The sequence below is a fragment of the Branchiostoma belcheri genome, unplaced genomic scaffold, assembly GCF_001625305.1.
Source record: "Branchiostoma belcheri isolate BF01 breed outbred unplaced genomic scaffold, Haploidv18h27 scaffold55, whole genome shotgun sequence".
Lineage (NCBI taxonomy): Eukaryota > Metazoa > Chordata > Leptocardii > Amphioxiformes > Branchiostomatidae > Branchiostoma > Branchiostoma belcheri.
Genome location: NW_017804187.1, coordinates 2,138,537 through 2,150,102, shown reverse-complemented (window position 1 = coordinate 2,150,102; position 11,566 = coordinate 2,138,537). Strand labels below are relative to the sequence as shown.

General features: G+C 41.5%; 1 protein-coding gene and 1 pseudogene across 1 annotated transcript; one reads left to right on the top strand and one right to left on the bottom strand.

Annotated features, from left to right (window-relative positions):
- Positions 1-500: 500 nt before the first annotated feature.
- On the top strand, positions 501-5,321 carry LOC109481336 (multiple inositol polyphosphate phosphatase 1-like). Its single transcript, XM_019783868.1, has 5 exons — positions 501-1,317; positions 3,396-3,493; positions 3,902-4,038; positions 4,634-4,833; positions 4,930-5,321. The coding sequence occupies exons 1-5, from the start codon at positions 501-503 to the stop codon at positions 5,112-5,114; spliced, it is 1,437 nt and encodes a 478-aa protein (XP_019639427.1). The 3' UTR covers positions 5,115-5,321.
- Positions 5,322-6,619: 1,298 nt separating this feature from the next.
- Positions 6,620-11,349, bottom strand: LOC109481335 (annotated as a pseudogene).
- Between the last annotated feature and the right edge of the window lie 217 nt (positions 11,350-11,566).

Here is an 11,566-nt window from a genome sequence, read left to right as displayed (position 1 = left end):
ATATTTGGAACACCTAGAGATGGCTAGGTACGTTGGTCTAAACCATAACGTTACATCTAATATTGTCGTTTCATGTAACGTTAGAACTGAAATGATGGAAGTAGAAAGGAGACATGTACTATGTGTGTACAATGGAATGGTATCTAGTGATTGTGTTTCCTGGGTAAAGTCAACTTGCAGCATTTGGATATTTTAAAACACCACAAAACCTAAATTGATTGAGCCAGCAAATATCTTACAGATTCTTAGTAATGATACCTTCACTTTTCTATTCCTTCATGTGGTTCCCATAGATGAATGAAACTTTCTTTTTTTATTGGAATCAGGTAGATGTATGTATGCATTTATGAGACTAGTTTTGAATAATGTAAGCCATTCTCCATGTAACATTTAATTGATGAGCTTGATAAGTTAATTGTTGGAATTCATGTCATAATATACTTTCCATCCTTCAAGCCTGGGAACACTTCTATTGTGAAATCCTGCCCTGCGGTGCAACAATGTTGATCAGACTAGAACAGCGGACCAGGGTTCGAATCCCGCCTGTAGCAACATGCCTCTTGCTGCTCCTCAGCTTCACAAGCCGAACATCCACCCAGGACCCGCGCAGTTCTGCCAAACGCGACGCGTTCGCCACCAACACAAAATACGACTCTTCTTTCACCTGGCACGAGAGGACCGAGAGAGACAGAATTCCGTCAGAAACATGCCCGCAACTCCGCCAATGCAAGCCCATCCACCTTAGCATGCTCGTGAGGCATGGGACGCGGTACCCGAAAAAGCCCGACATCAGCAAAATCGACTACGTGGTTTCGTCAATCCGACACTACGGCTCGAAAGAGAAGGACATCGTGAACATGATGAGGCGGTGGCAGAACTCTTTTGAGTGGCAGGACACCATGATGCTCGCAGAAACCGGGAAGTTCGAGATGGAAGAACTCGCTGGCCGTATCGTCCATCGCTTTCCCACCATATTCCACGGCGCAAAATCCGACAGCCTACGATTTGTGAGCAGTACAACAAACAGGACATTAGACAGTGCCTCTGCGTTTGTAAGTGGAGTATGGAACGGGTTGAAAGAAATAAAATCAGGTGATAGCTTAGACGACCCCAGGAAACTTAAGACTGATGCAGGCGCTCACACAGACAAGCTGTTACGCTTTCTTGAGAAGTGTAAGAAGTGGTCAGAAGAAGTTGAGGGAAGCCCAGAAGCCTTACAAGAAGTCTCAAAGTTTCTGGACGGTCCTGAGCTCAGAGGTGTGCTGAAGAACATCACGTCACAGTTAGGACCTTCGGTACTGCTGGATTTCTCCACTGGTAAGTTTGTATGTTTGTTTGTTCAAGAGAAAGAGTTAAAGGCATCCAATGCAGTTTTAAAGGCTCAGAAACCAGATTTCTTAAAGTCAATATTCTAGTCACTTATCTACATACTGAGTTGAAACACTATCCCAATATATGTATATCGACATTCATGGAGCAAAAATGCCATAAATTCTGAACAAAAAAACGGTTACTGGGAGGACCCTGGGCTGATTTTTACCACCCAGAAAATTAAGGACTCATCTTTAGGCTTGTGTCTGCAGTTTGGCAGCATGCTAGCATGTCACCAATCTAAACAAATAATTGTAGTAGCTACTGTATCCCTACTGCCTAAAATAGCATCCAATAACAATGGTTGTGTCTGTCCTTGGTGCTGAATGAGCTATAATGCCACTTCAGGGGAATTACTAGTAGTTAAGGATTTTATGAATCAATGAAGACCTTTATTGTACATTTATCATGCCCACTGAGTTCAGTACAGGTTATTTTACGGATACTGTTACATGTAATATGATAAATTATCAAGCTGACATCCTATAATAATGGTATCTGTGTCTGTCCTTGGTGCTGAATGTGCTATACTCCATCACAAGCCTCAACACTCCTAATACAAGTGATTTAAGCAAACTTGGCCTTTTGACTTAATTTATCAGATACATTTGTACTAAGTAATTAATATGGTTATGGTAGATACATATATGTACATAACTCTGGGGCCCATAAATCTGAAATTAGATCTCAAATTAAGACTGACAATTACACGTGCTTGTAAGTTCTTCACCCCCATCAATAAATTATGAATTGTAACTCTGGTACACAATGGAAAGCAATTACTTTACTACATAGGACAGCATCTCTTTTAATTAGGCCTGTCAGGACTGTCCTTGGTACTGAATGACCTACACGCCACAACAACCTTGTGCTGAATGGCAAATGAATTTATAAGGCCACACCATTTTAATTTGCTGGTTCCATTTTTTTTAATGACATAATGCTTATCTCAGGAAAATGAAAACATTCAGGCCTGGACCCAGTTTAATTTATGATACCAAGGATATTATGTAGTATAATGTCCTTGATGCTACAGTGAATACAGTCATATTCAAGTTTTCCTGCCTCTTTCAAATTTTCTGTGCTTTTGTAATGTCTAGTTGCAATCTGTTCACCTTAAAATGACCAAGAAGAAAGAAACTAAATTGTTGTGGCCTAAACTTGCATGTTTTTCTTGACTTAGTTACTTACTTGAACTTGTTGTTGTCTTCACATATTCTCATGAGTAGCCTGCATTAGTGTTGTGTTAGAAGTCTAACATAGATGCTTATAGTACGTATTGTAAAGATCTTTTAAAACACTGCAATTTAGCCCTTGGGTTACAATGTTGTATTTTTGAGTATGTGATCAAATAAGTGAATAATGGCTCTCCCCCATCTTTTATTATCTTCTCACATCACACAAGTACGTTTGAGGTGACGCAGCATAAATAATACATCCTGGTTGTGCTAGCATGCTTTGTAATGACAACAATAGGAAACTATCCAACATTAAATAATACATCCTTGAACAAGGCACGCCAACTTCTATTGATAGTATTGTGGCAACAGTGTTATTAATAGCAGTGAGAGACACTCAGAGAACAATGGATGAATGTGTAGTTCCTGTTTATAAAACTGAATTTGAGAGGTCTCCAGTGTCACTAATGAAAGGTAGTGGATGCTACCTGAAACGTCTGAAAACGTCAGTTTCCAAAATCATTTTTTTCTGGCATATCTTACAGCTTGAAAAAAAAGAAATAAAGAAACATTACAATGAGTGCTCATAGGAAATTTGAACTCTACTACTAGATAAATTAGAGAGATAATTTCCGGACGTTTCGAGTGACATCCACCACTCTTCTTCAGTGTCACTAATGAACTAACAGAACCGTTAACACATATACATGAGCAACTGGAAAAAACAGCTGAACAGACATTTCCTATGAGTATTGTTTTAATATCTGGATGTCTATTAAACCTTCATCAATGTATTGCAATGAGTGTGATATTTTTGTTTACATGTTTGTCTTTTTGCCACCCCAGTTCACCTGAAGGTGATGTGGACCATCTGTGCCATGGAGACAGCTGTTTACGGAGGCCGCTCCATCTGGTGTGACCTGTTCACACCTCAACATCTACAGGTAAAAATTGTCCAACAGTTCAGTCACACAACTTTTAGAAAAATAGTTGTGTATGAGTGATTGCTGTACTTTTATCATGGACTCTGTGCCAAACAATTAAATAATAGACAAATAAATGCATTCAAATAGCAAATTTCATTACCCCATATTATGCATGCTTTTTAGAACACTTAAGTATATATGTTTTGTTTCTTGTTACAATTCAAGTATATGTGATTCTAGTACATATTGTACAGTAAATAGGCTACAATTCATGTTGTACTTTAAAGTGTGTGATCAACTAAATGGCTTTTAAGTGTTTAAAGTTAATTCTTTTGATCCAACACAATGAAATTCACCTAGAGTTTTCAACCAGTCACTCTGGTCTTCCTCAGTAGACTAAACAGTTCTTTATCCTTTCCCTACTAGGTGCTTGAGTACCTGTCTGACCTGAAGTCCTACTGGAAGCATGGATACGGCCACAGGCTGAACTACAGACCTGCATGTCATCTGCTGAAGGAGATGCTAAAACCTATGGAGGGCTTTGTCTCGGGAAACGAGAGCAGGTCAGTTAGAGGGATCCTGGGCCCTACTAGGGCTTGGGTTGGCATTAGGAAGGGCATCCAAACTGGAGAGAGAGAGAGAAAAAGAGAGAGGGGGGAGAGTGAAAGAGAGAGACAAAGAAAGAGAGAGAAATTTGTTATTTCCAGAACTGTACTTAATTCAGAACCATGGTCAGGTACAGTTCTAGATTCTAGTCCACGCATACGAGACCTGAGACTTAATGCATACAGACTGTGTATCTAGAACTGTGCCTGGGGAAAATCTATGTTGCACTTCCTCAAGAAATGCAGAGACTATCCAGAACCCTGCCTGAGCAACAACTAGACATTAGTAATTGCCTCCTCAACAACCACTTTTCCTCAGTCCCTTGAGTGGTTCCTGAGACGAGGTTTGACTATACGACCTAAATGCCAGAAATCTGACCATTTACAGTAAAATTAGTCTATACTAGTTAGTAGTCTAACTTATGGTAGGTAGGTCAGTCTTGTTTGTCATATGGCAATTGATGCCATACTTTACCTACTAATATTCCTTTTACAATTATTGTGCAATGAAGTTTGATTTAGTATTGTTACAGTATTATCTGCCCCTCCTCAGCTTGAGAGCACAGTTCCTGTTCGGCCACACAGAGACGCTGGTTCCCCTCTACAGCCTCCTGGGGTTATTTAAGGACACGACCCTTCTGAGGGCAGACAACTTTGCCAAGCACACGAACCGCGTTTTCCGTACATCTCAAATTTCACCGTTCGGAGCAAACCTCGCTCTTGTTTTGTACAAGTGCGACGGTACCTCCCCATGCGACCAATCGGAACAAGGGAGAGCAACTTCCCATGATGCACCACAGGGGTCACGACCTGATGACCCCAACGGGTCACGACCCAATGACCCCGCAGGGTCAAAGTTCAGGGTGATGATGATGGTGAACGAGCGAGAGGAACATTTTCCCGGATGGCATCAGGTTTCGTGCCCATACGAGGTTGTTAGGATGTTGTATAAGGATGCTCTTGAACATTGTGAGGACACATGCAATACTAAATCAGATGTAGGTAATAACGAAAATGATCATCCAGAGTTGTAACCCGAAATTGTCCAATATAGAAAATTGTATAAATAGTTTGGTCAGTATTTTTGTAGACCATGGCTATCATTAATGTCTTATCGATGTATTCTGGTGCAATTTGTACAGTGTTATATACCACAAGTATGTAGAATTGCTGTATTGATAGCTGAACCACAATAAACCACAATAATTGTCAAATATGAATATTATAGAACAACAGTCTGGCTCCTATGGAAGATTCTAGACTTTTTAACGTCTTTAATGTCAGGCAATACAAGTTGTTAGGCATCTGTGAAAAAGACAGGAAAGGCAATAAACCGGAGTGATAAAAAGTGTTTAACTTACAGCTGGGATGAGAAAGTGCAATGTTCTTTTAGTTTTATTTCTATTTTGGATGTTATGAATAATGGTTATACACTTAAATGGCTTGACTGTTCAGTGTTACAGTTGTAATGTCTCAGATGTGATGCTGACAGTGATGTGACTGTGACTTGACTCAGGTAGCTGAGTATGTTCCCAAGGTTTCAAAAGGAACCATACTTAATGTTGCAATAGTGTTTAAAAGTATCTTATATATTATAAGACAATAGTACAGACAATAATGAAGTAATAGTAAAGTCTGAGCTTTACCCGCATCCAGTAACTCTGAAGAAATATATTAAAGTTCATGATTGTATGTGTAGTTGGGGATATGTTGGGGCACTTTAACCATCGCTCAACCGGGACGGGGGGCGATATGACTTCAGACAACCTTTGACCCTTTGCTGACGTCCCACGTGGGAAAAATCACGTGTCCACAGCATTTGGGTCAGATAGCTGAGGAAGACTGAGTGATTCAGTCGAAAATTTCTGGTGAGTCAAATTTTGAGTTGGAGAACAGTTTAAGTTTTTTCATATTGGGGATATGTTGTTTTAAACTTTTCCCATAGCCTCTCCATTACCATAGGTGTCACTAAGAGCCTGAAAATGGAGAATCTTTGCCATGCCAGACGAAAAAACTTTGCAGATGGGCTTGAATAAAGTTGTTGGAACGGTGTGAGTCTCCAGCGTCTTTTCTGAGGAAAGTGTCTGTGTGTAAGGTTGACTTGAAGTCTGTCAATCCCAATTAATGCTGCAATGGTGTGTTCAACTTGCAAGAAAAAGCTTGAGGTCCCAGGTTCGAACCCTGCCATGTCACCGATCTTGAATTTGCCATTGGGAAAGACACTTTACACGACTTTCTTCACTTCACTCAGGTGTAAATGAGTACATAGCTTCGGTTAGGGACGTCCCTCGGATAGGACGCTAAATGGAGGTTTCGTGCTTGAGGAGAGCCACACCCCACGCACGTTCAAGAACAGACCGCACCTTAAGGCCTTTCGAAAAAGAGTAGGGGCATGCCCTGTGTGCGATGGTCCAAACACTACTCTGATGATTCACTACGGACTTCAGGAAGAATAGTGTAAAATTCACACTAATAGCTATAGAGATCCTAAACAAACAAACAGACAAGCAAACAAACAAAGATATCTCAGTCCCAATGCCTACATAGGTGTCGATATACTAATCTCACAGCCACCTTCAATAACATCGCACACCAAAGTCAAGGTCAAGTTCTTATCCTCCTCCCCGAAAGCTTTCTTAAACCTCGGCAGAATGTCTGGAGACAAGAAGTGCAGAACGATCTTCAGGTCTTTTATCTCCTTCTGAAGTTTGGAACCGTCCGGGAAGAATTTTGCTGCGAGAATCTTGCGGAGGTCGCCGGTCTTCGTGTACAGCGTTTCAACCTGAGAATGTAAAACACACTTCAGTATCTGAAACAGGTCTGAACCATACAAAAAACTGTGAATACCCAAATTTTCAACTGTTTGAGTCCAGTCTTATTTATTCATTCATTTATCGCATCTTAAGACAACTGGCTTGCCCCTACAGCTGTTCTTTGCTGATTACCAAGGGTGGCCAGTGAACGAGAAACGATACAACATAAAATGGGAACAAAATTAGGAACACTGAGAAACTTTTTGAATGGCTTTGAACGACTTTTGTCCAGTCGATTACTTTTCCATAATTTTGGTTACAAAAGTTATGATTATCATCATAAGGCTTTGAAATTTATCCATTTATTATTTATATATATATTTTCGGAAGGAATGAAATGTTGTCAGTTGACTTACACGATAGTCCTCAAAAGTTTGTGAAAAAGTCGTGACCAAGTCTGCCGGGCGAGGGACGGAGGCTCGAGCGTCGAACAGCTTCAGCGACTGTTCACTCTCTACTCCTCTCAGGTTCCAGTGGTCTGACGGAAGAAGAATTAGATGGTGGCAAGATGGTCTTGTGTTTGTGTTTTTCTTATTCATAGTTGTTTAAACAAAATTGAGAAAATTTAAAGCAAAGTGCTCATAAAAGCACTCTTATCAAGAGCAAATATAAACAAATATAAAAACTTAAAAGGAACACTAGAATACAATATGAGGTGTTGCTAATTTATGACGAACACCTTCTAGTTAGGGTTGTCGGCTTAGAATCAAAAGGTTATGGGTTTGAACCACATGCAGGCCGCAATGCTGTGTTCATATACTTACTCTACACCTATTTCTTCACTACACTCAGGTGAAAATGACTACCTAAAATGACTCACTTTTCAGGCTTCCAGCCGGCTGAATCTGTATCTCTATTGGATAGTGGTCACTGAGATCCTCCACCTAAACACAGACATGCCCAAATATTTTATTCTTACAATAAATAAGATAAAAAGTTCCGAACAATAATTAATTGCGATAAAAAATGTATTTTCTTTCATTAATATCTTGACAATTATTCGCGATGTCGTGCATTTGAAATTGAAATGATGCTTTTTATAAGGTTTAAATGTTTTTGCCCCTCGAAGAAGTTATGCTACGTTCGGATATGGCTCCGACCGTTCGTTTCAAATAGCAACGACCGTTGACGAGACAGAAATTTGCCTAGCCGCGTCGTATTAAAGGAAGGAGGCTAACATTCAAGTGATTTTAAGTTGATTAAAGCAAGGAGATGATCACCAAGTCTCTGTCTAGATCGTACGCCGAGTCGTATTCAAAGATCTTGCCGCTCTCCGGGATGAAGGCCCGCTTCAAATCCTGCCCGGCCAACACAAACCTTAGTGTGAAAGGAGAAACAAGAGAGTCAGAACTTGCACTGTACAATTTATAGGAAGCTTGCAATGAATTGTGTCATCGATAGTTTTTTCTTTTACACAGAAATGGCCTTGATAACGTATTTTACAAGCAATCAGAGATAGCAGGCGGTAAATGGTAAGCGCACCCTGGTGGAACATATAGGAACTACAGTGAAGAAACACGGGCATACACATGCACGCAGACACACACACACACACACACACACAGACACACAGACACGCACACACACACACACACACACACACACAGACACGCACACAGACACGCACACAGACAAGCACACACAAACACACACACACAAATACTCTCACACACACAAACACGCAAACACACACACACACACACACACACTCACACACACACACACACACACACACACACACACACACACACACACACACACACACACACACACACATAAGCTCACAAAGAGTGAGTAAAAGAAAGTGAGAGAAACTGGTTACCTATACGTTTTAACGAATCCTTAACTTAAAAATCGGCGAAAACCACTTTTAAGAATAGTTTTTACCTGTCATAAGCACAGCCTAATTTGGCAAGAGTTGTATCTACGTCATCCCCGATTGGCCAATGGAATTTCGAGTTGGCGCGCAGGCGCGATGCCTTCAGTTGTTTCCCTGTGACGTAGTCGCACCCTGCCCTGAAATTTCCTGCAAACAAAACGTTCTGTGGAAAACAATGATATATGCATTATGATATGATATATATTCAACCAGCTCTACATCGAGTCACCTGGACATTTTGTTTCACTGGACACTGTAAGAATATTGGCCACCGAACAAGACTATTTCCTGAGAGGGGTGAAAGAGGCTATTTACATCAGGGCCCATCACCCTTCACTCAACCGCAACGGGGGCCGACATCATCTACCAGATACCCTTGACCCAGTGTTGACGTCACACTTCAAAGAAGCCACGTGGCAAGCCTCACTGGGTCAGTCTACTGAGGAAGACCAGAGTGACTGGTCGAGTGCTCTAGGTGAGATAACTTTGTGTTGGATCGAAAGTTGTAAAATGTAACTTTAAACAGACCTGTATATTCCACCTTGCGCATACGTCAGTATACACGTCCACCAGACGGTCTATCTCCCGCGCCGTGTTGGTGGCGGACAAACAAACAAACAAACAAACAAACAAACAAACAAACAGACCTGTATATTCCACCTTGCGCATACGTCAGTATACACGTCCGCCAGACGGTCTAACTCCCGTGCCGTGTCGGTGGCTGAGGGGTGGACAGCTACCAGGGCAATGTCATCTAGCACTGAAATAATCAATCAATAATATAAGTATAATTCCAATCAAAATGAGGTAAGATGTACGAGTAATGTGTGGTCACAAAAGTACGTACCTGGCAATTCCTTGTTGTGACAACTTTCTTCTTCGCACGATGCCTGATCTGAAAAAAAGAATATACAGAACCCAATTACGAATGCTGTAAGGTAGGCTGACACATCATGCATGCAAGGGGCCCCCAAACACAACGTTTCTTGTTCTTCTACGTCTGTATACTATATCGTACATGACCTGTGTGACTGAAGATCGTTGATATATTCTATTTTTACGTACCAAGTTGCTGCAACGAAAACCTCACAATGAATGGCGCTCTGTCGAAGACCCTGGCGTCTCCCCCGAGTTCGTAATAATAGGAATCCGTCATGACCACGCCTTTGTCAACCCTGATAATGAGAGAAAAATATCGTTTATAAGACTTTATCTCTTGTTAAATAGTATAAATTGACCAGATGTAGCCTACCAGGCTTCGGGAGGCGGCTGGGAGGAGTATAAATTGGCCAAATAGAGAGATGACATGCCAGGGGAGTTGGTCCGCTAGAGTGGCAAACTGTACTCCTTTAGCGGACCAATTCCCCTGGCATGTTATCTCTCCATTTGGCCAATTTCTATACCTTCCATCCGCCTCCCAAAGCCTGGTAGAGGCTAGACCAAATGTACAGTGAGTCGAAAACGGCACGTACCAATTACTACATATCTAATGCCATCCAGCTCAGAAAAATAAGCACTTTTTGCGGAGCGAGTCCTACATATCTAAGGTTTTATATATATGGAGTAAACATTACTTTAAGTGACTTCAAGTGTGATATCACCTTTATTTCATGAATTGAGATCCTTTGTACCTGTATATGACTGCGAACTGCTCTCTCGGCACGATCCCAACCCTCTTGCTGACGATAATTCCGTAGTCTTCGTCTTCACCCATATCACTTGAAATATGAAAATATAAACTTAACAGGATATAGTCTTATGCAATGTCCAATATTCCTGTGAGGGGTGAAAGAGGATATTTACATCAGGGCCCTTCACCCCTCACTCAACCGCGACGGGGCCGACATCGTCTACAAGATGTTGACGTCACACTTCAAAGAAGCCACGTGACAGACCTCACTGGGTCAGTCTACTGAGGAAGACCAGAGTAACTGGTCGAAAGAACTTTATTGTGTTTGATCGAAAGTTTTAACTTTAAACATGTAACTACAAACATAGCCGAGAGCAGTAGTTTGTTAGGTTAGACCGGGAGAAGGTAAACATTATGTATGAATGACGCTGCAGCTCACATGGTGATCTTGTCGAAGAGCTCGTAGATAGCCTTTCCTGTGATGTCCATGATCCCTAACAACAGCAAGATGTCATATCTACGGATTAGCTGTAAGGGGAAATATGTGTCAGAGATGGCAGACTTCACCCCCTCACACACACACAGACAGACAGACATACAGGCAGACAAACAGGCACACACAGACACACACACACACAAACACACACACACACACACACACACACACACGCACACACACGCACTCATATAGACACACACACACACACACACACACACACACACACACACACACAGAGACAAACCTTGATAATAACTTGAACTTCCGCCGGCTCCTCCATGGTTGCCCTTCCGAACTTCCTCAGGTGAAACTCGGCTATCCTCAGACGACCTCTGGCCTCCCCGAACTCCCTGTCAGCGCCGGCCGGTACAACAGACACAAGACAAGTCACCGACACTACTACGAAACTTAACAACTGCAAACAGTTCCCAAAATTCGACTCCGCCATGCTATTGGTTGTTCTACCTCGAATTTCAAAGTGTTATTCGAGCCATTCAGTCATAAAACACATCTCAAACTGTTATTTAAGCCATTCCTTCATAAAATACATCTCTCTGTCGGCAGTTAGATGAGGTCAAAAGTCAACACAGACTGGTCGGACTACTTCTGTGCAGTTAGATTAATTAATCTCCAAGCAGATACTAGGAGGCTAAATTGTTACGTTT

Bases quoted from the DNA above. Each gene is read 5' to 3' on its own strand.
- LOC109481336 (XM_019783868.1), top strand. From the start codon at position 501: ATGTTGATCAGACTAGAACAGCGGACCAGGGTTCGAATCCCGCCTGTA. The intron at 1,318-3,395 runs GTAAGTTTGTAT...TTGCCACCCCAG, and splicing joins ACTGCTGGATTTCTCCACTG to TTCACCTGAAGGTGATGTGG. The intron at 4,834-4,929 runs GCGACCAATCGG...ATGACCCCGCAG, and splicing joins GTGCGACGGTACCTCCCCAT to GGTCAAAGTTCAGGGTGATG.